Source organism: Sciurus vulgaris (assembly GCF_902686455.1).
Source record: "Sciurus vulgaris genome assembly, chromosome: 16".
Lineage (NCBI taxonomy): Eukaryota > Metazoa > Chordata > Mammalia > Rodentia > Sciuridae > Sciurus > Sciurus vulgaris.
The window spans coordinates 47,454,448-47,478,806 of record NC_136477.1 but is presented as its reverse complement, the minus strand read 5'-3'; the positions used below and the strand labels follow the sequence as shown (position 1 = coordinate 47,478,806).

General features: G+C 35.0%; 1 protein-coding gene across 10 annotated transcripts in view; it reads right to left on the bottom strand.

Moving 5' to 3' along the window:
* Positions 1–24,359, bottom strand: part of ANKRD28 (ankyrin repeat domain 28) — a 207,393-nt gene that overhangs the window by 51,767 nt on the left and 131,267 nt on the right. For 9 of the 10 annotated variants that reach the window (XM_079116407.1, XM_079116406.1, XM_079116408.1 and 6 more), the window contains 8 exons: positions 21,644–21,786; positions 18,084–18,296; positions 11,300–11,378; positions 9,786–9,900; positions 8,055–8,137; positions 6,260–6,323; positions 4,527–4,595; positions 2,277–2,417 (listed from right to left, as the gene is read on the bottom strand). In XM_079116407.1, the coding sequence (XP_078972533.1) occupies positions 2,277–2,417; positions 4,527–4,595; positions 6,260–6,323; positions 8,055–8,137; positions 9,786–9,900; positions 11,300–11,378; positions 18,084–18,296; positions 21,644–21,786 (907 nt within the window). The remainder of the gene's footprint in view (positions 1–2,276; positions 2,418–4,526; positions 4,596–6,259; positions 6,324–8,054; positions 8,138–9,785; positions 9,901–11,299; positions 11,379–18,083; positions 18,297–21,643; positions 21,787–24,359) is intronic. The other variant, XM_079116412.1, reaches the window with a different exon arrangement.

Genomic DNA, 24,359 nt, shown 5'->3' with positions numbered 1-24,359 from the left:
AGAAAACTAATGATTTAATTTACTTTAGTACTCACATACTTGAAAAGAAAAAGCAGATTGGCTTAAAATCACAAATTCCCAATACTATGTATTGAAATATGCTATTCTTCTGTTGTTAAGAATTCAGGTTTGCTTTCTGTGCTTCCTTGTTGCCATGCCCTTCTGCCATGATGTTCTGTTCACCTTGGGCCTACAGTAAAAGACTTGGCCATCTATGAACTGAGACCTCTGAAACTGCAGTTAGAAGACATGTGACCCTTCAACAATCACCAAAGATTAAAATAGCTAGACTTTGAATTACTAGGCCTTCAAGAACCACCAAGCTTCCACCAAGTTTCCCCAAGGCCAACTTCCAGCTGTTACCCAATAGTAATAAAGCCAACCATGGGGATTTTATAACAGCAGGACCCTACTTAGATATCAAACTCTACTCTGTTACTGCTGCATAACAAAGCACTCAAATATCTGAGTCCCTTGGAGTGGGGGAGAGAATCATATTTAATGCCTATATTTAATGTCTATGGACAAGAAGAACAAAGCACAATCTGTGTGTGGGGGATGTATCCTTCAGTAGAATTTAGATTATGTTGAGCTATACCTAATTACCAGTCTGTGGGAATAGTGGTTAAAAAACTACAGATCATGATAAAGTCACTATAGATATAACCTATATTAAGAACATCTAGGGCTGGGGACATAGACCAGTTGGTAGAGTGCTTGCCTCACAAGCATAAGGCCCTGGGTTCAAACCCCAGCACCGCAAAAAAAAAAAAAAAAAAATCTAGACAGGCGTGGTGGCACATGCTTGTAAACCCAGCAACTCCAGAGGCTGAGGTCCTAAGCAACTTAGCAAAACCGTCTCAAAACAAAAAATTAAAAGGACTGGGGATGTGGCTCAGGGTTTAGCATCCCTGGGTTCAATCCCTGGTACCAAAAATAAAACAAAGCAACAAACATCTATAATTCAAATCCTGAAATTATAAAATTAATAAACCAAAATATCTAATTTACAGTCTTTATCACAGATTTTCTTTAAATAACTATTATCCAAAAACATACTTCAAATACTTTGACTTCTCCCCAAAATCTAGTCCATCTAACTTTTCTCGCATATATATCCAATTGTCTAAAGTGATATATTCCTGAAAATAAAAAGCACAATTTACTAATGCTGCGAAGATCAGAATTTTAGCCACAAGCCCAACATAAGAAAATGTTACTTAGAGAAAAGATTTGAAATTAGTTACAGAATTTATATACTAAACGAACATCTGTCAGTGCTGGGACTGCAATTCAGTTGATAAAGTAATTTGCCTCACATGCATGAGGCCCTGGATTTAATCCCTAGTAACCCAAACCAAGCAATCAACCAATGAACTAAAAACAACAACAAAAAAAAGACATTTATGAATAATACCATAAAATTATGCTTTCTGAGGATAGAAAGCAAATATTAAAAGTCAAAGAAATAAGTCTATCTTAAATGCAACTTCCTAGAAGTATATTTATAACATCTTTCCCAGGGAGTCCTTACTTTTCCTAATGTTATTTTTACTCTTCATTGACTTTGGCAGCATGGGGTTTACCAAAGGCATTTGAAGAGCTTTTTTTCTGTCGTCAATGAGTTTACTTTCTTCCAAGAAGAAAAAACTATATTAAGGTACTGATAACTGAGTGTTGCTTATAGAAGTTTATGCATCACTCATTCTTTTGTTCTCATTCATTCTTGGCCATCATTTACTTACTTTGTCATCTAATTTACCCTTTTGATTGGAAAAAACATGAAAGTGATATTAAGACTATTCTTTTGGTGGAGGAGGAGAAGAAGGAAACTTTATCTTTTTCACCAAATTAGTCAACAAGGCAGGTTACTGAGCTGAATAAGTAGTAATAACTATAAAATCAAACTTATGCCAGGCACAGTGGTGCACGCCTGTAATCCCAGCGGCTCAGGAGGCTGAGGCAGGAGGATCACAAGTTCAAAGACAGACTCAGCAAAAGCAAGGTGCTGAGCAACTCAGTGAGACCTTGGATGTGGCTCAGTGGTTGAGTGCCCCTGAATTCAATACCCAGTACCACCAACCTCGCCCCTAAAAAAAAAAAAAAAAAAAAAAAAAAATCAAACTTATTTCTTAAACTAAAGACTCAGGGAAAGGTAATCAACAACAAAAACAATACAAAAAGGAAATACAAATATGCAATAAACACAGTCATCCACATGGAAGAAGTCAGTTTATAGAAATAATCATCCTTCACTCTTACCCCATGATACTTACTTGCCATCTGTGTCTGATGTAGCTGCATAATGCAGGGGTGTGCAGCCTCTTTCATCAAGGTCATTCACACTTGCTCCTGATCCCACAAGAGCAAACAGGCACTGGTAATTGCAGTTGGCAGCAGCATAGTGCAGTGGAGATCTTGTGTGTCAAGTTAATAAAAGATAAAAGCCAGGGACATACACTAGTAAACAAGAGCATAGTTGACTTTTCTCAACACTTACAAACACTATTTACAGTGGGCCTTTCACCGACTTCTAATATATACTGAGTCTTTTAGAGTGCAGGACATAAGACTAGGAGGAGAAAGCAAAGTGGTAGAGAACCGTTTGGTATAAAAATAAGATCAAAACATAATTTTGGTACTGGGAATTAAACCCAGGGATGCTTAACTACTCAGCCACATTCCCAGCTCTTTTTTGTATTTTATTTAGAGACAGGGTCTCAAACTGAGTTGCTTAGGGCCTCGCTAAGTTGCTGAGGCTGGATTTGAGCTCACAATCCTCCTGCCTCAGTCTCCTGAGCTGCTGGGATTACAGGCGTGCAACATTGCACCCAGCTGTAAGTTGATTTTTTTTTAAAACATTTTTCAGTTGTACATGGACACAATACCTTTATTTATTTATCTTTATGTAGTGCTGAGAATTGAACCTAGTGCCTCATATGTGCTAGGCCAGTGCTCTACCACTGAGCCACAATTCCAGTCCCTGTAGTTGATTTATTCAGGGTCAATAAAGTAAAAGAGAATGTTACTAAATTTAGGAGTAAACTGCTTTAGGATTACAAAACTGATGATTCTATAATTTCATTAGAAAAACCCCCAAAATCAAGAAATATGATTGTAAACTATATTTAGCTTTCATAGTATATTTTTTCTAATACATTTACTAGTAAAATATTATTTTGTCTTATGGAACTTTATATAGTGATATCTTTAAAAATGCAATTAACCCTGAATTCCCTTAAAGCTTCTAAGCTCAGAATATGCTTCAGAAGTTCCTGCTACTGTTATAGTGCAGAGTGCTTGAAGTGCAATAAAATTATTTTAACTAGATTATAGTACAATTATTAAGGCAAATTAACTATAAAAATATTGCATTCCAAAGCCAAACAAAATGATTATGGTTTTGTGGGTCATTAGTTTCTTCCATTAGTAGGCTTATGAAATCTCTGTTCCTCAAAGCCATTATGAGGGTCAAATAGTTTTTTCATTTCTTCTATTCATTTTTGAATTTCTATTATACATAATTATTTTTACTTCTCTTCTGAACTGGTCCAATCACATGCACTGATATTTTCACATTTCCTTCTGACACACATTCTTCTCTGTCATACACTTTGATATGCACAATTCTCAACTGTTGACACATAATTTTTTTCATAATGCTACCTTCATCTTTCGAACAAATACCACCCATTAATTTTTCCTAATGCATTTGGTGCTTCTACAGGAATATGCAATGGTAGCTTCAAATATCACAAACACAAATGCTAGTAACAGTGAAGTCTGGGGCTGAACAGTGAGAACACTGGCTGAATGACAACAAAGGATTTGGTCATTTCATAGTTGCCTTTCTCAGTGGGATATGTGAATGTGTGTGTGAGAGATTTACACAGAAGAGAAAGAACACTAACACATATATATTTGTAACCTGTTTCCCCCCTCTTTAATAGTACTTTGTAAACAGAAATGACAAGTAGGATCTCTCACAAAGGAAATGACTTGGGAAAAGAACTGTTATTGTATCCTAGGTACTGTGAGTTTCTTGAAGGATTATAGGTACCATGGAGTACCAAAATTTCCATTAACAAAATTATGGGAGGAAGAAAAGTGATATCAAGAAACACTGAGGTACTTACAAGAATAAGGCTATAGCTTTGTATCCTAGGGCTTTGGGGAGGGGCTCAAGTGGAAGAAGACTGAATGAGAATAAATATTTAGAAGGTACTAATTTCAGATGGGACTCTTGATTAATCATGATCACAATGTCAAAGATACTGGATTGTTTTAGTTAATTTTCTTTTCTTTCTTTTTGGTTCTTAACAATTCTGAGGCAAGGCCTCGCTAAGTTGCTGAGGCTATCCTTGAACTTGTGATCCTCCTGCTTTAGCCTCCTGAATCGGTGGAATAACAGGCATGAGCCATTGTGCCCATCTCTGAATTTTCAGAAGTCAATTAAAAGGTAAAGCAAATCATTATGTAAATAAAATCAATCAGTTTCTATAGAGAAACTATATTGTATATCCTACCTCCCAAATTTGTCCTTTTTGTTGAAATCTGCACCAGTATTCAGCAGGAGGTTTAGGCACTCCAAATTCCTATTGAGGGAAAGGTTAGAAAAAATTGTCGGCAATTTTACAGTGAAATTGGTAAGCTTAAATAAGACTTTTAAAATGAGGGTACATATGAATAAAATAGCACGATTTATATTCTGTGAAGAATAAAACATTAGACTTCATCTTACCTAGTATTTAAGAAGTTATGTATATACATATTGGTACATTGGTAGGAAATAACAAATGAATCATGTCATTGTTTAAAAGGAAAACCACATCTATACAAGAGAGCCTAAGGAAATTTTAGCAAACAAAATGCTTATAAATAAATGTAAATGTAAGTGGCTTTCAATACTAAATTTAAAAAGATCAAAAAAGCAAAAAACCTTGAAAACACAGATAACATTCGAAGTCAGTTCTCCATTATCTTCTCCTACAGTATTAATACTTACTTAGATGTCTTAGTTAAAATGATAGGAGAAAACATTATACACATGGGTATTCCTGTAATTTAATTTTTATAATTCTGAACATCAACTTAGTATATTACAATGAAAACTGTGACTGTCAACAGACAAGTCTGTTGGTCCTCTCTCTGCAAGCCAGTTACATGGAAATCAGCTTTTAAATGTAACATTCCCTGATGACCACGGAAGAATAAGGGAGTCAGTCACATTCTCACAATCCATCTCTGTAATTTAGCCTGGCCTTGTGGTATTCTTGGTTTAGTGCACTTATCCTTGGATCTATGGAAATTTTGAAGAAATTATCATTGGAAATAAAGTTCTTGCAAAATGTCCTTCTGACAAATGAATTAAGTAGCTTATCACATACCTAAATTTTATCAGGACCATTAGATAAGCAACATGCTTTCAGAGACAAGGGTTTTAAGTTGAAGTCTGTCATTCAACAGAACCAAATGCCTAGTTTCCCCCAGTAGGTTATTTTAAAACAGTTCAAGATCTCCAACCTCAAAATTTTCTTTTCCCAGTAGAGGCAAGACAAAAAGACTGCCAACATTTTTCCCTTAAGGTATGACTTTAAAAAGTACCTGAAGAATACTAGTATTATAGAGAATGTTCTCATCTGACATTTGAAGACATTTTTTATTTGAGAAATCACTTTATTCATTTCTCCATTTATCTAGGAATACACTTCCTTTTGAAGGCCTTCTCTCCCTTCCCCACTTAAAACCTATGATTTAGGTAAAAGAAGATGGTGGGGGAAGTGATTTCTGCTACCTTGGACTTCCTTTATTAGTGTCTGTGTGTGTTTTACTGGGGATTGAACCTAGGTACACTCTTCCACTGTTAAATCCCTAGTCCCTTTTCTTTATTTTGAGACAGGAGCTCACTAAATTTCCTAGGCTGACCTTGAGCTTGCAATCCTCCTGCCTTGGTCTCTAGAGTTGTTGGGATTCCATGCATGTATCACTACACTGAGTTTGGACTTTCTTCCCCAAATCACTCCTTTTATGCTTGATTTCTTATTTTTTGATGACCCAGAAATAATACAGAGTAACAAAAACAAGAGGAAAACTGCCAAGACCAGTTTCCTTTGTCATTGCCTTTTTGCACAAGAGATCAAACCTAGGGCCTCACACATTCCAAGAAGCATGTGCTCTGCCACTGAACTATATATAAACCCAGCTCCCCCCCCCCCCCGTTTTTTTTGTTGTTAAAGAAATAAAAATAGTATTTACATACCCTCCAGCTGCAGCTGCATGTAGACAGGTCCTGCCAAAATCATCTGGGGTATCTATATCAAATCCTGTAAGTATCAATGTCTTATCTATTATATATTATTACAGTTGTATTAAAGTATTAAATCAATAAATATCAAGAATCACAACTTTTCATCCAATCCTATGTGTTCTGAATATGTACAAATGAATGAAAATATCTTTAATAATGTACAATATCACACATAAAAAAATCACCAGTACTAGATTGGTGTTTCAGAACAAATGCTGGAGTTCTCTTTTTAAAAGGCCATAGCAGGCATGGTGTCATGAACTGTTAGTCTCCTAGTCCCAGCTACTTGGGAGACTGGGGAAGGAGGATCATTTGAGTCTAGGAGTTTTGCAACCCAGCAAGAGGCTATCTCAAACAAATGAACAAACAAACAACTCTCAGACTTCTAAAAAGGCTATAGGATACCATGGGATAATATTCAGCAATACAAAGGAATAAAGTACTGATAATACAAAGATGACCCTTATGAATATTATGCTAAAGAAGCCAGGTGGGTGATTCCATTACTATGAACTGCTCGTAAGGGGTGAATTTAAAGAAATAAAATGGTTTGTAATGATGGTTACACATCCTACAAACATACTAAAACATACTGAACTCTATACTTTAAATGGGAAATTGTAAACCTTTTTCAAAAAGCAGTAGGAGTTTGTTACGTGTATATTATTACTGGTAAGATACTATTTAGTATTTTATTATTATTATATATTTAGTAATTGAAAACACTTAACAAGAATCATAGTTTGGAAATAAAATTTAGAACTCTATTATCCTGGTTTTGTTTTTTTCCTTTTTCTGCAATATTAAGAATTGAATTCAGGGATGCTCTACCACTGAGCTACACTGCCAGTCCTTTTCTTAAAACACTTGATGCAGGGTCTCACTAAAGTTGCCCAGGCTAGCCTTGAATTTGTGATCCTCCTGCCTCAGCCTCTTGAGAAGCTGGTATTACGTGTGTGAGACACAGCAGACAGCTTGATCCTGTTTTGTTTCAAACAGACTATGATTATAGAATTTAAACTACTAATTAAATACTACATAAATAATTTCATCAACCTAGAAGATCACAGAACATTCTTGGCTCCTGAAGTGGAAATCAAGACCAATAAGACACGCAAATGAATGTATTTTGCTTGCACTTATTAAGGGACAATCTAAGAAGACTGTCATCTGATAAACAGAAGCTCTAGAAATATCCCACACCCCACTCCAGCTAACAAAGGAGGGGAAATCATTAGGAAATACAACATTGCCTATAGCTGATCAGAAAACCAAGTCTAAGTTATGCTATGTTCATGTATCAATACATCACAATGAATTCTGCATAAACATATATATACATATATATATATACACAAAACTATAATGAACTAATTGAAGTAAGAATATTACTAGTACTAGTACTAGTACTATTGACTACGACTACTAATAGAAGGGAGGTCAGCAAGCATATCAGGGCTAAGTAAGAGGAGCAGGAAAGGGAAGGTACTGGGAATGACATCAAATTATGTTCTGTGCATGTATGACTATGGCACAATGAATCCTACTATTACATAAAAGTAATGCACACACACACACACACACACACACACAAGAACAGAGTCAAACATCTAAGGGGTTAATGAAGGATCTATACTTGGATCTGTTTATATGTAATTAAAAAAAGATAAAAAAGATTGTCAACATTTGGGGAAGGGAGGGAAAGAAAAAGAAAAAGAAAGAACTGGTCTGTATAGGTTCCATTTACCTGAAGAAAGAAGTTTCCTGCAGCAATCTGAAAAACCACTTAAGGCTGCCAAGTGAAGGGGGAACATCCCATGTATGCCACGCCTGAAGGTAACAGAATAATACACTCATTATAATAAAAGAAAAGTACAATCATTTAAATAAATTACATAGAGACTACTTAAGTAAAAGAAACTAGATGAGTCAAAAACTCCCAAACTTTGGAGAATAATGTGGTCAGAGAGTGAAAGTGGGTAGAACTTACTACACAATTATATTTTTCAAGAGTAGGTTTTTTAAGCTCAGCATTACTGTCATTATGAATGCTGTTATTGTAAGGTATATACTTTACATGCAAGATGTTCATCAGCATCCCTGGGTTATATTTACTAGATGTCAGTAACACATTTGCTTAGGGAGCAAAACTCACTCCCTATTTTGCCCTACTATTTAAAATCATTCCCACAAGGCAAAATTTTCGAGAATGTTCATCATGCTAATTCTGTAAAAGAGAAAAGTGGGAAGCAAATTATGTTTGCAAGTAAGGAGGATAAAGTGTGGAACACTCACATAATAATTAAATCCCATAAAATAAAAAAAAAAAAAAACTAGAGGGACTGGGGTTGTAGCTTTGTGGTAGAACGCTTGCCCCAAATATGTGAGGCACTGGGTTCGATCCTTAGTACCACATAAATATATAAAATAAAGGTATCGTGTTCATCTACAACTAAAAATTTAAAAGGAAAAAAAAAAAAAAAAAAAAAAAAAAAAAAAAAAAAAAAAAAAGAACTATATCTACTAGTAGAGATGTGACTCAGACCTAGATTTATATCTACCTGGCTAAATCAAGAGGTCGATATAAATTTCTTTTAAATGCTGCAAAAAAGATATATAGTAGATATGTACAGCATGCCATTTATAAATACATAGAAGGTATAAAATTTCTTAATGAATACATAAATGTGATATACATGAATAATAAACACCAATTTAAGCACAATGTTCATTTCTGTGAGGTCCATACAAAAGATCTCATCTTTCAAGTAAAATTTCACAGGGAACCTTAATATGTAAAATAAAGTAAACTGTTCTGACTAAAGTGGGAAGCAGGGAACACACTGTAGTAGCAACTAAGAAATCCGTGAATTCTGTACAACAGTCTGAAAACAATTATCTATAGATAGTATATGGATGAAAACAAAAAGTATTTTGTGTTTACAACTTTACAAAAAAAAAAAATTTTTTTTTTTTTTTGAGTGGTACTGGGGATTAATCCCAAGGGCACTGTACCACTGAGTCACATCCCTAGCCCTTTATTTTGAGACAGGGGTTCACTAAGTAGCCCAGGCTGGCTTCAAACTCACAATTTTCCTGCCTTGGCCTCCTGAGTCCCCAGGATTATAGGTATGTGCCACCGTACCTGGTGACTATTTTTTTTCAAGTCTCTTAAGTACTTCCACACTAAAAATGAAGATCTCAAAAATTAAATCTCTGATCAAAATTGCATATTAGTCATGTTTGAGAAAGAAATGTAAAATATGTAAAAAAAAATATGCTATCCTGGCTTACCAAAGAAAATTGTATATACATTTATATACCATATTGTCAATACAAAGGATAAGAAAAATTTTAGTTAGTATAACACTAAGGACAAAATCCACATTTCCATCTGAAATATTTAGAAAACTATACTTGATCCTCCTTTTTGTATTTTCCTGTGATACCTATCAACACCTCTGTAAGTATTACTTACTTTGCAGTGTCAGCACCACTTGTAATAAGAGTGTTGATCAGCAGCTCATGGCCATACCGTGCTGCTATGTGCAAAGGGGTGTTTCCATTCTTATCTTCACAGTCAATTACAGCTCCTGTAAAAAAAAAAAAAAAAGGGGGGGGCACAGTGTTAGTTAGACCCTGGACTATATAAAGATCAAGTCCAACTTAATACATGCAATGTAATACAAAATGCTTTTAAAGCACAAACTAAAGAATACAACAATTCTAACTAAATTTCATTCATACCATGTTTACTGGGTCAGGCAGTTGGAGTTACAGATTTTATGGTTGATGTAGTTTTGTAAACTGAGCGTAAAATTTTAATATATTTTTAAGCCAAGCATGGTGGTACATGCTACTTGGGAGGCCAAGGCAGGAAGATCACAAGTTTGAGGTCAGTCTGGGAAATCTAGTGAAAATCTTTCTCAAAATCATAAAATAAAATAAAATAAAGTAAAAATAAAAATAAAATTAAGAAAATGGCTAGGTATAGTTTAGCAACAGTGTACTTGTTTAGCACGTGCAAGATCCTGGGTTCAATCTCCAGTACTCCTTATAAAAAACAATTAAAGATTGCAATATACTTTAAATTGATAGAAGAGGTTCAAGGGTCTAGTAAAGCTTAGAAACCATTATACTAGAACAAAATCAAGCACACTTCTTAAGAGCAAAATTTTTCAGAGCTTTAACATGCACATTCTGCACCATTAAGAAGACTGTATATAGTGCTTAAAAATTATTTGATCATGAATCTATTCCTAGTTTTTTCTTACAAAACAACACTACCAGCTGAGTGTGGTCATCTCATCAATTTGGGAGGCTGAAGTAGGAGGACTGAAAGTCAGGCCAGCATCAGCAATTTAGCCAGACTCTGACTCAAAAAATTAAAACAAGAGGTGCGGATGTAACTCAGTGGTAGAATGCCCGAGTTCAACATCCAGTACCAAAAACAAAAACACAAACAAAAAACAAAACAAAAAAACCCCCAGCAAAACCCATAGTTACTTATTCTATCTTGAGGACTATTAAATAGCTCCTTCAAACATGGCTTGTGAAATAATTAAACATACCTAAAAGTTTTTATTTAAAAGTTTAGCTTGCTTAATATAAAGCCAAACACAGAAATGAAAAAAGTTCATAAAAATCAACTAAAATCCTAAAAATGGCTCAAAATATTCAAAAGGCCAAAAAAAATATATATGCAACAGAGTACATATTAATATATATACTACTTATAGTGGAAAGGCAGTTTTCTATGAAGCAATGTTGGTTAAAAAGATCAAAACTGCTATAAAAATTTATAAAAAGAAAATTAAAATTCTGAAAGATACACATACATAGCATTTTATACTCTAATACTTGATGCTTCAAGAGATCTGAAATCAAATGTTAAAAATATATGAACTACAACAATTACTCAATACCACTCATTTTTGTGGATGTCTTTACTACATTTAAGAAATTAAAAAAACAAACAGAAATACTTTTTACCACTCTGGATAATGGTTTGTGATCTGGAGAATCTACCGTGGAGGGCAGTCATGTGCAGAGGGGTTTTCCCATCCTTACTCTGAAAGGATCAAACAAAAAACAATTTTTAAAGCACAAATGTACAAAAAATTCCATGATTAGAGTTCATAAAAAGCTCTGTATGGTATATAAGATATAATCTTAATATTATTCTTATTCCATAGGTGAGGAAACTGGCACATAATCATGAGTGACACAATCAAGACGTGCTTCCTAAATTTAAGACTCAAAATTTCATATAGCTCCAATGCTTTCATTCTATGAAATCCTAATCCCTATTATTTTGAGATACTGGGGATTGAACCAAGAGGTACTCCACCACTGACCTGTATATTCCCAGTCCCTTTTGTGTTTTATTTTGAGGTAAGGTCTCACTATATTGTCAAGGCTGGCACTGAACTTATGACCCTCCTGTGTCAGCCTCCCAAGACACTAGGATAACAGATGTGAGCCACCATGTTTGGCATGAAGGAGGGTCCTGACTAAAGAAAAGCGAATATTGGAATTAATTCCAGGTACTACAAATCATTAAAAAAAATATATAGAATAATTTGTTTATAATTATTTATAATCAATATTGTTAGTTATTTTCTAAAATCACAATAATACACTAAACTGGCTGTGCACTTATATACTGTAGAAATTCTAGAGGCATTCCAAATATGAAGAAAAATAATCCCTGAAGTAGGTGATAACTTTCCTTTAGAGTTGGTAATTTCTTTTTACCCGTAAAAATCTGAGGTTGGCTGGGTGCAGTGGCATATGCCTATAATCCCAGCTGTTTGGGAGACTGAGGCAGGAGGATCGCTAGTTTAATTAAAGTTAGCCTCAGCAACTTAGCAAGACCCTGTCTCAAAATGAAAAATAGAAAAGGGCTGGGGATGTGGTTAAGTGGTTAAGCACCCCTAGGTTCAATCCCTGGTACTAAAAAATAAAAAACAAAGCCTTTTGGTTAATGAAAACATACAAAGAAAACCTGTGTTGCAGCTCTAATTGTTCAGCAATACTCAGCATACTATTTATGTATATACTGAAATTGAAATGTGACAAGTGCCCTAGGTTTACACCAACACCATATAATGCAGATCTCAAAAAGTTCTCAAGCCATGTGGACTATCACTAGAACATCATCATAAACACATAACCTCATTTTATTCCATAATTTTATATAAGCTTTTCATACACATGAACAAGTGATCCAAGTAATCTTTAAAAAATTTTTCAATCCTGGAGGAAATGTGAAAGGGGATGAGGCAGTAAGTATGCATGCATGCACAGGCTCTGGAGTCAAAATGAGGGTAATGATCTTAGCTCTGCTACTGCCATAAGCAAAATTGAGAACAAGTTCCCAGCTCTTTGAGGTTTCACTTCCTCAACTGAAAACGAAGATAGTAACTAACACATACACATCATAGGTCTGTTGTTCAGAGTAAATATGGTACTTTTTGGAAAACTCCATATACTACATATATTATAAATACCTATTATAATATCAAATTATCATTTTTACTTCAGGGGCACTCTACCACTGATCTACATCTTCCCCATCCCTTTTATGTTTTTTCTTTTGAGACGGCGCTCATTAAGTTTCCAAGGCTGGTTTGAACTTGCAATCCTCCTGTCTCAGTCTCCTGCACTGCTGGGATTACAGGTATGTGCCACTGTGCTTGGCTTTACTTGATGTTTTTAAGAATGCCAGTTTTTCTTTTCTTTCCTTTTTTTTTTTTTTGGGGGGGGGGGGATGTGCTAGGGATTAAAGCCAGGGCCTTATGCATGAAAGACAGGCACTCTATCAACCGAGCTATATCCCCAGTCCTCATTTTTTTTTTCTCTAATTTTTAGTTGTAGATGGACACAATACACTTATTTGTTTTTATGTGGTGCTGAGGATTGAATCCAGTGCGTCATACATGCTAGGCCAGTGTACCACCACTGAGCTACAATAGCAGCCCTCCAGTTGTTGTTCTTTCAGTCAGGAAAGAAAATAAAACACCCACCCCGACAACTAAAAAACAAAAGGATTTTAATAAAATAATTCTAATTCACTGTTTGCAAATGTTCCTTATGTTGATAATTTTCAATGTTAAATCTTTTACCTACAGCCTTTTTATTGGGGCAGTGGTGGGCAGTACTGGGGATCAAACCCAGAGATACTTTACCACTAAGCCACATTCCTGGCCCTCTTTATTTTTTATTTTGAGTCAGGGTCTTAGAAAGTTGTATAGGGCCTCACTAAATTACTAAGGCTGGCCTTGAATTTGCAGTCCTATTGTCTCAGCCTCCCTAGCCACTGAGATTACAGGCATGGGATACTAGCTCTACAGTCTTTTTCTTTCTTTCATATATATATTTATTTATTTTTTATTTTTTTTTTTAAACAAAAAGCAAAAACCACCAAAAACTTCTAATAAAAATTAGGATGCATAGAAAATGAAAATGCGAAGTTCTAACTAGTTAACATTTATACACATTGTCATCACTGTATTTCAGGCACAGTTTTAAAACACTTCATTTATGTCATTTAATCCTCACAATTCTATGAGCGAGATACCACTGATCCCATTTTATAGAAAAGTAGACTTAGGCCCTGAGATTAAAGGACCCAACCACATCTCTTATCTAGTAAGTGATAGTAGAGTCCTTTGTTGTAAGCCTAAAGGTAGCATTTGAGTAATATTTCTACTTTTCACATACTGACCATAGAAAGTATTCTAAATAAACAAGGGAAGAAGAGCTTCGGATTACCAAATAAAAAGTCAGCCATAACATGTTAGGAAGGCATATTTATTTCTCTCTGTATTGGAGAAGCAACATGGAGACATTTTTACTTAACCCCTTAAATCATTTTAGACTACAACCAGGAGTGTTAAGCAAATAAATAGAAAGACCCACCAAACATTTTACAAGCTGATATCACCTGTGACCAAAAAACAGCAATAACAAAAAGGCCCCACATTTTATAATTTTTAAGTTTAAATATTAAAAGAAGTACTTGGTGTATTTTCTTTAGCTGACTCAACTTTATTCTTAAAGAAAAACAGAGTGGGTGGGGAACGGAGGGCATATAAGTAAAGCAATCAATGCAGTAGGGATCATGATAAGCAAATTCATAAAAACCAGACCTATGCTGCCTTTTAAAGCCCACTCATTTTCTACCACTTTATAGAACAACTGACTTGAAACCTTAGAAACTGAATCATTACAAATTGAATGATTCCAATTTCTAGTAATCTACAACTTAAGCACAAAAACAATAAAATGAAGACTGGGGTAGGAGGAAAAGAAGAAATAGAGGGGGGAAAAAAAAAGAACATGAGGGTTAGAAAATTTAACTTCAAACTAAAATTCAAATTTTCAGTTAAAAATTTAACTTTAAAATTTTAATCTAAGTGTGGTGGCGCATATCTGTAATCCCAGGAAAACTGGGAGGCAGGAGGATCACATGTTTGAGGCTAGTCTTAGCAACTAAGGGAGACCATGTCTTGAAATGAAAATAAAAAGGACTCAGGATGTATCTCAGTGATAAGAGTGCTTGCCTAGCGGCCTAACATTTGTGAGGTCCTGGGTCCAATCTCTAGTACTTTAAAAAAAAATTAAAAAAGGTATGTGTGTTAAGAACAAGGCCTTTTAGTCAATCAATGACTTAATAAACACTAATTTGACAAATGCAGTTAAATACAGTTGTCAGAAATGAATATATATTCTTGCTGGTTGAAAATGTAGAGCTATCAACAATTTTCATATAATTTCAGAGTCAGAGGGAAGTCATCAACATAGTAACTGTGTTTCAGTGGAACTTGGCAATAAACAAAATGGATGACTGCACCTTAGTGGGATGTCACTCATCCTTCAGAGAGATTAAAGCAAATTTTATAAAATCTGTTTCTAAATTTACCCCATAGGCTGTTGCATTCAAATCTACTTGAACAGTTATCTTAATCCCAGTGCTAAGAAATCCCCTTGTCATGTATGAAATCTAGCACTGAATTTTCAAAATCATTAAGGGCATAACTTCCAATTGAACCACTGTTCTGAGCATTTTATAACTTGACCTCTTATAGCACTGATACTCAATTTTAAATTTCAAAAGAAAATATTTACTTAAACATAATCACAGGTACTAAACTATGTAGACACGAATATAAACCGAGTGACTCGTTATCATCAAACTATATTAAATATTCATTCCTAAATGCCAGTGTATAAATCAAGAAGCCTAATCTTTGTACTTTAAAGATAGCACCATGTAACTGAAAAATGTATAATAGTTGGGCATGATGGAATAACCTGCAAACTCAGCAACTCAGGAGACTGAGGCAGGAGGACCACAAGTTCAAGGCTAGCTCAGGCAACTTAGCAAAACCCTATCTCAAAATTAGTAATTCAAAAAGGGTTGAGGTTTGATCCCCGGTGTCTGTATATGTGTTTCTCTCTCTCTCTCTCTCATACACACACACACACACACACACACACAAAGTGTAATACCTAATGATACAGGTAAGCCTCCATTATTTCCATGATACTTAATGTTCAACATAAAAATGATTTTAACTATAGCCCTTTTATCATAAACGGGTCCCACAGAGACCAAAAATTAGTTGTAATCTTTGCTTCTGAGGAATGTTAAGATGATTTAAATTTTAAAAATAGTTTGATATAATCTAATTTTTATTTTAAAAAATATTAAAGGACTTTGAGGAAAAAAAGTAATTCTCCTCTATAAGGAGTTTAGCTATTTTTCTGGGCCACAATTATCCAAAAAAGCAAGAATTGTTCAAATTATAATAAGCTGTTCAAAGTTATCAAAACATTTTAAAGTAATTAGCTTAACTATTAAAAAGGAGTTATTTGTTTGTTTGAAAACTGAAAGCCTTAAATGTTTACTCTTTTTTATTTGTTTTGGTAGTGGGGACTAAACCCACAGGCTCTTTACTACTGAGCTACTTCCCCAGAACTTTTTTATTTTTTATTTTGAAACAGGGTCTTGCTAAGTTGTTAAGGCTGGCCTTGAACTTGCAATCCTCTTGCCTTGGACTCCAAAGTCACTGGGATCATAGCTGTGCGTCAACATGCCCAGCTTAAATGTTTATTCTTTAAAAAGATAGCTTAGAGGGTTGGGGTTGTAGCTCAGTGGTCAAGCGCTTGCATCAAAGGTGTGAGTCACTGGGTTCAGTCCTCAGCACCACATAAAATGAATAAATAAAATAAAGACAACTCAAAAAAAAAAAAAAAGAGTAGCTTAGCTCCAAACATAATAGAAGTTTAGTGATATCTCATGTCCCTCTTTCCTTGGATGTGATATGAATAAATTTTATCCACTAGTTGTGAGAGGGCAATGTAAACCAATGATATAATTATAGGTGGGCCTGATGACACTACAGCTGTTTGAGTGGGTCAGTGCCATCATTAAAGGCTTCACTGAAGTTAGGTAAAAAATAAATTCCCTTCCTACCAGTAGTCTGAAAAACATTTTACATCATACCTAGCAAAGGAGCTAAACTTGTACTTACGTTAAACTCTCCATAAGCCACCTTTTTCTTTTTTAATATAGAGTCTCAATAAACTGCCTAGGCTGGCCTCAAACTTGCAATCCTTCCTCAGCTTCCTGAATTGCTGGGATTATAGGCAAGTGCCACCACAGGTGGTTTTCTGTAAACAACTACCTTCCCCCTCCCCCCCAAAGTTTCCTTTTTTAAAAAATAACTTTAATTTACTTATTTATATATGTGGTGCTGAGGATCGAACCCAGTGCCTCACACATGCTAGGCAAGCACTCCACCACTGAGCCACAAGTCCTGTAAACCATGTTTTAAGCTTAAATATTTTCAATAATCTTAAATGGTTCTATGGTTTTCTTGTCTTTATAATTCAAGATCTAGTCTGCAAGCAACAAGTGAGAGTACCTTGGAAAATCTAAAATGATTATGTACCATAAAACAGTGATGCTCAAAATCCTGGTTGCATGTGCTTTCTCACAGAATTAAATAGTAAGAGGAAATTTTATTTTGGCTCTAGAATTTTGACATATTTATAAATTACAAATGCTTGCTACTGAAAGTGATCATGACCAAAAAGTAAAAAACCAACTATTCTTCATATGTAGAACACACTGCCACTGCTACTCAAGACTGTGAAAAATCTCAAAGAATTAAAGTGTGAATATCCATATATGTACCATCTGAATTTTGCCACTTACATTTTCTTTTATCACATTATCAATCCATCCATTCAATTCTTTGATGCTTTTTAAAGTTAATCAGATATCACTATGTGTCACATCTACCCACCTCAGTATGCATATCATTAGTCAACATTTAGGTTTTTTCTTCCTTCTGAGAAAAAATTTTCATACAACAAAGTGTACCAAATCTTAAATATATCTCCTTATGAGTTCTGATAAATGCTTGTCTCTATAATACAAAATCCTGTCAAAATAGAAAACATTACCATCATCCCATAAAGCTTCTTCATGCCCCTTTCTCAGTTGATCCTCCACCCAGAAGCAACAACTGTTCTGATTTTTTACAACTACAGATTCTGGAACCCCACAGAAATGGAATTTCATGAGTTCTAGAATCTTACACAGATGGAAACAGTGTATATACTCCTGATCTCAGTCAGCACATTTTAAAAGTTCATCCATATTTTTGAGTTTATTAGTAGCTCCTTTTTATTGCTGAATTGCTTTTGCTACAGAGAGTTTTAGTGAATCAAATACCCCAAAGATTCTGCTTTTGTTTCATACCTTCATATTGACATCAGCCCCATTGCCAACTAAAAGTTCTAAGCACAATGCTCCATGTGTTGATGCAGCAGCAAAGTGCAAAGGAGTAAATCCCTTTTCATTCTTTTGATTTACATTAGCACCACAGTCTATAAGTTCATTCACGACAACATCCTGTCCATTATAGCAGGCCACATGAAGAGGCGTATTTCCATAGGCATTTGGTTCATTCATCTATTGGTAGAAAAGAAAATGTGCAAATGTTAAAGTAGTCTTTTATTGTGAACTATTTTAGGAATTCTTGTGGTTGTAATCAAATTATTAAAGTGAAAAAAAAGGAAAGATACACCAGAGAGACCTACAAGGCTAAAGTTCTTTTAAAATAAATAACATGACAAGTATTTTGGTGTTTAATGGATTCTGTACATACATTTAGAGACTGCAATTCACATAGGCAATGCCTATATATATAGTGTCTACATCATGACAAAACTGAATGATTCTAAAAAGAATATTTTAGGAGAATGAGAGCATGTATAATGTATTTTTAAAAGTCTTCAAGGTAAGGGACTTAATATGAAATTAACTCTTAAGAATTATTAAAAAATGAACAATCTGAAAACTGAGGTATGTTCAGTTCAGTAACATATTATTTTCAGCTTTTCATTTTGCAGTGACAAGACTAAGGTTACTAATAGAGATCAGGATTTTTAAAAAATAAACGGAATTCTGTTCATTTTTGTTACAAACTCGTAAATACATTCCAGTTTCACATGTTGACATTTTATCAAAAGGCAGAATACTCAATAATGAGAAGCAATCTAACTCCGGTGGTTTCTCCTCCCCTTTCATTTCAAATAAATAAAATAGGGCAATAATTTAATGTTTATATAATTTTTGTGTCTAGTTTTTGTCCTTGGTTTTAGGGATATAATCTATGACATACCTGGTACCCTGGTTATGAATAAATAGGTAATGACATTTGATCTTAGGGTAGGGGCTGATCATACCAGATTTAAACCAACAATGTGATTCAGGGTGGGAGTTTGGGTTCATCAGGTATCAGCAAACTTGGAGACTAAAATCAATCACTTGGGCAATAAATTAATCATGCCTAGTGATGGGGTCCCATTAAAAAACTAAAAATTATCACATGCACTGGTGTGCACCTGTAATTCCAGCAACTCAGGAGGCTAAGATATGAGAATTGCAAGTTTGAGGCCAGCCTTGGCAACTTGGTGAGACCCTGTCTTGAAATTAAAAATGAAGGGGTTGGGGTTGTGGTTTAGTGGTAGAGCGCTTGCCTATTATGTGTGAGGCATAGGGTTCGATTTTCAGCACCACATATAAATAAATAAAGCGGTCCATCAGCAACTAAAAAATAAATATTAAAAAAATTTTTTAAAAGGCTAGGATGGGCTCAGTGGTAAAGCACTCCTTAGTATCCAAAAATAACCCCAAAACAACAACAAAAACACCTGTGAAAATGAAGCTCAAGTGAGCATTTCTAGTTGACAATACTTTGTGCATACTGTCATATACTGATACTGGAAAAGTAACACATCCTGACTCTATGAAAAGGACACCTAAGAACACTCCTGCATTCTATTCTGTGTATCTCTCTTCCTCTGGCTATTCTTAATTTGTATTTTCCTACTGTAATAAACCATAATTGTGAGTGTAATAGCTTTGAGTTTTTCATGTCCTTCTAGTCATTGAATAGTTCCATTTATTTATTTGCTTGTTTATTTTTAGTACTGGGGATTGAACCCAGGTGCACTCTACCACTGAGTCCATCCCAGACCTTTTTATTTATTTTGAGACAATCACACCAAGTTACCCAGGCTGGCCTTGAACTCATGATTTTTTTGCCTCAGTCTTCCATGTTGCAAGGATTACAGGTGAATACCACTATGCTCACCTTAAACATTAATGTTTCTAGAAGACCCCTCACCACTTGTAGCTGGTCAGAAGTGAGGGCAGACTTGTATAGAGACAACCATGTAGTTGGCACCAGTTTGTCACAATTTTAATATTTTCTTTTTTGAGATGACTGGTAACAGAAACTGGAGGAATTAAAAAAGTAATAAAGTAGATTTTGTCACTCTCAAAACCTTCAGAAGGCACCAACTTTGCTGACACCTTAATTAGGATTTCCATACTCCAGAATTTTTAGTGATTAAATTTTTGTAGTTTTAAATCACCTAGTTCATGGTAATGTGTTACAGTATTCCTAAGAAACTAAAACACCATGCAATAAGAGGTCATATGTCACTAAAAGATTCCAAGTTGGATCATTTACTCTAAAGGACACTTTGCCACCAGAATTTACAAATGTTCATTTTACTGTCAATAAGCTTCTAAATTATGCTAGGATGGCTTTAAAATAGTGATTAGAAACAATGTTTCCTTATTTATTTGTATTAGAGTGGGTCTTTTAAGGCACTAAGTTACTCTATTGAAGCAGACAAAGAACTGTTGAGTTGAAATGAAACTTATCTACTTTGCACTCTCCAAGAGCCTCCACAATATGTTTGGCTGTTTTTGCAACTTCTTCTGAATCTCACATTTTCAATAATTACTTGTTTTTAGCAGTGTTTCCCTAGGTCCTAAATTAGAAGTCCATTCAGCTCTATAGTTCTGAATGGACTCTCTAGTGTCTAACCAGGCCATCACCTATTTTGTTGTTTCTTGCAGCTGAAAACTGCCTCCCTTTAGTAGATCCTTTCCTTCTCTTTCCTCCTAATTTGCTGCTTTGAAAAACCAGCAAGTCTGTCTTAACCATATTAAAAATAAGAGTAAATAGATTGGGACTAAAAAACATGTGTATAAAGGATCACCTGTGAAATCTACAGGTACTCTTAGTTGTCTCAATTTAGGAATAAGTATATTCGGATACAGCAGTATTCCTTCCTAAAAAAAGAGAATTATATATTAAAGAACACGTAAACGTGGTAAGCAAGAAGTTTCTTGTTTTCTGCCTAGCTCTTCTTGATATCACATACTGGGTTCTGCTACAGCCATTTAAAGGGACTTACCAGACTCTTTAGGTAAATAAGACTAATAATAACCTAGTCACCTAATCCAAATGTGTCTGATCTGCTAGCTTACACAAAATTGGAGGAAATGGAGCTACACAGTTTGAAAGGCAATGGAAAAGAAAATCTTCTGGAAAATCACCTGTGGAATTTATTTTACCTCAACATATTTTGACTAATTACCTAGATTATAAATTAATACAATGTTTAAATAATTATAATTATTTGGTTAAAAGACAAATATTATAAGAAATCTTTTTTTTGGGTATTGGGGAATGAACCCAGAGGTACTTTATCACTGAGCCACATCCCCAATCCTTTTTTATTTGGAGTCAGGGTCTCACTAAGTTACTTAGGGCCTTTCTTAGTTGCTGAAGCTGGCCTTGAAGTTGCAATACCCCTGCTTCAGCCTCCAGAGTCACTGGAATTACACTTATGAGCCACCAAGCCCGGGTTCTGAAAACCTTTTAAATTTGAAAGTGTCTTCCAGTGTAATAAAATTCATAAAATGCTCCGTTATTTTATACTGCTCTATATACCTACATCAACTCCAAGGTCTAGAAGGTACTTGACTACGCTGATCATTCCACTAGAAGCTGCTGCATGAAGAGGTGTATAAGACTTCTTATCTTTGCATGTCACTTCAGCTCCATGTGCCACAAGTAATTTCACTACTTCAATATGACCTGAAGAAAAAATAGAGATAAACATATGTAAAATATTATATTCCTGAATATCTTTAAAGAAAGACAAATATGCATATTAATCATAATGCATGATAGCCACTAATCAATCTTGTGATAATTTGAAAAAGCATAGAAAAAAATAGAAGATTTGAGAATAATTTTATAAATATCAGTAGAGGTAATTACTTATGATTCACTTCATTAATTTGTCCAGTATCAATATTACAACTGATAAATCTTTCTTTTGCTTAGACCTTCTGATCCCCTCCTACCTCAGATTGTTTAATACATTCTTAAGTTAGTTTTAATTTTTAACCTAGTTTGTATTTCTCAGCCTTACTGGAATCTTGTTCTTATAAATCTGGGAGTGACTTGGATTTGTTTCTTTATTATTATTATTATTATTTTTCTTCATGTCTGAGATAGGGTATTGCTATGTTACCAAAGCTCAAACTCAAAGGTACAAGTGATCCTCCTACCTTAAGACTCTGGAGTGCTGGGACTACAGGGGGATGCCAAAGCACCTGGAAGGCTCGTTTCTCAAGAAGGTAGGTCTTCTTTTTGATACTGGTGATTGAACCCAAGGGCACAATCCCCAGTCCTTTTTTATTTTGAGACAGGGTTTCACTGAGTTGCCTAGGCTGGCCTCCTGCCTCAGCCTCTGTAGTTGGGATTACAGGTGTGCAACATGTACCCAGATAAAGCCCTATTTTAAAAGGGGGTTATGTATAAGGAAACCTACAATGGTAAGGTTTAGTAAAAACATAAAGAAAGGGTTTTCCATAGCTGGTTTGGAGGTGATTCATTTCAAAGAAAAAAGGGAAGAAAAGTTCTAGAGTGAAACAAAATTGTATTACTCCACCTGGGTGGATATAGCCAAAAAAATCAATTTGTAGAAGGATATGCTAAGGAAACCAGAATTAATTTAATTTCCACAGGGTTCTCTACCCTTTCAGCCCAGGTATAGAGGATTGAACCCAGGAGTACCCTACTCCATTGATATGCCCAAGGCCTTTTTTATTTTGAGTAAGGGCCTTGCTAATTTGCAGAGGTTGACTTCGAACTTGTGATCCTCATATCTCAGCTTCCCAAGTTGCTGGGATTAGAGGTGTGTACCACCATATTTGGCTTCCAGGGCTATTTTTGAGGGGCATCCATGAGACATGTATGGTATACAGATTTCCATAGAAAATAACTTTAAAATAAAATTTTAGTTGTAGATGCACACAATACCTTTATTTTATTTAGTTATTTATTTTTATGTGGTGCTGAAGATCAAACCCAGTGCTAGGCAAGTGCTATACCACTGAGCCACAAGCCAAGCACTAATTAACATCTTAAAAAATTATATCCATGTAAATTTGAAAATGTAATCATTAAGGTGTAGGAACTAAGAACATTCTCTACATCTAAATTTTGTTCAGAAATGGACAAGAAAAGTAAAAAGGCTATATAGAATTTGTTTTCAGGAAAAGGAGAAAAAAAACATTTCACACTCATTCAAATTATACACTCGTTAAGAAGAAAAAATATAAGAAGTTGTTATTCAAGAAAAGTAGTATTCATTCAGTATCTTCAATGTCAAAGTCATCATAGTAAGGGAATTTGAGGCAGAACATGGCTGGATAAGGCTAAAAGTACTGAAAGCAATGAAAAGAGCAATGGGTAAAGGGACCTTTGAGGAAGGATGATGACAGAAGCAAGCACAAATTGAGAGAGAAATGGTGATTCATTTGGGGTCAGGGATGGGGCTAGAGAACACTAATAGAGAATTCAGTAATGCATAAGCACAAGAGGTGGAGCCTAATGGAAAATTAAGAGAGCCTTAACCAGTGGATTAAAGGGACTAAAAAGAAAACCTGTGAAAGATAAATCACAAGGCTACATGTAATCCCTAATGTCTACTCTAATTTTTTTGAGGGATGGAACTGAGTTATAACCTCAGCCATTTTTTGAGACAGGATCTCAAAAGTTGCTTAGGGCCTGGATAATTTGCTGAGATTGGTCTCAAGCTGGTGATTCTCCTCCCTCATCTTACATAGTTGCTGAGATTATAGGCATGCGCCACCACACCAGGCTTTTTACACTAACGTCAAAGGATTCTCTGGATATAATCTAGAGGTGACAATGGATTATACTTAAGGCGTGTCTTTAAAACAGATGACCCATCAACAGTTTCCTATGTTCACTGTTTAGCTCTTTAATCCAGTATGCCCAGAATAGTTTTAGAAGCCATGTGTCATCTTGTTCAGTGCTTGCAATGAAAAGAGTTATGAATCTGAATGTTTATGCTCAAAAATTAAATGGCCAGTGCTATGGTTTGAATGTGTCCCAGCACATGAACTTAATACCTATTGCAACAATGTTAAGATGTAATTACACCATGAAGCACTCCTTATTAATAGATTAATGCTGTTCTTGTGGGAATGGGTTTGTTATAAAGGTTGAATTTAGCTTCCCTCTTCTCTCTAAACAATGTGATGCCTTGTGCCACGTTATAATGCTGCATGGCCTACACCAGATGCCTATGCCTTGATCTTGGGTTTCCAGCCTCCAGAACTGTGAGGAAATAA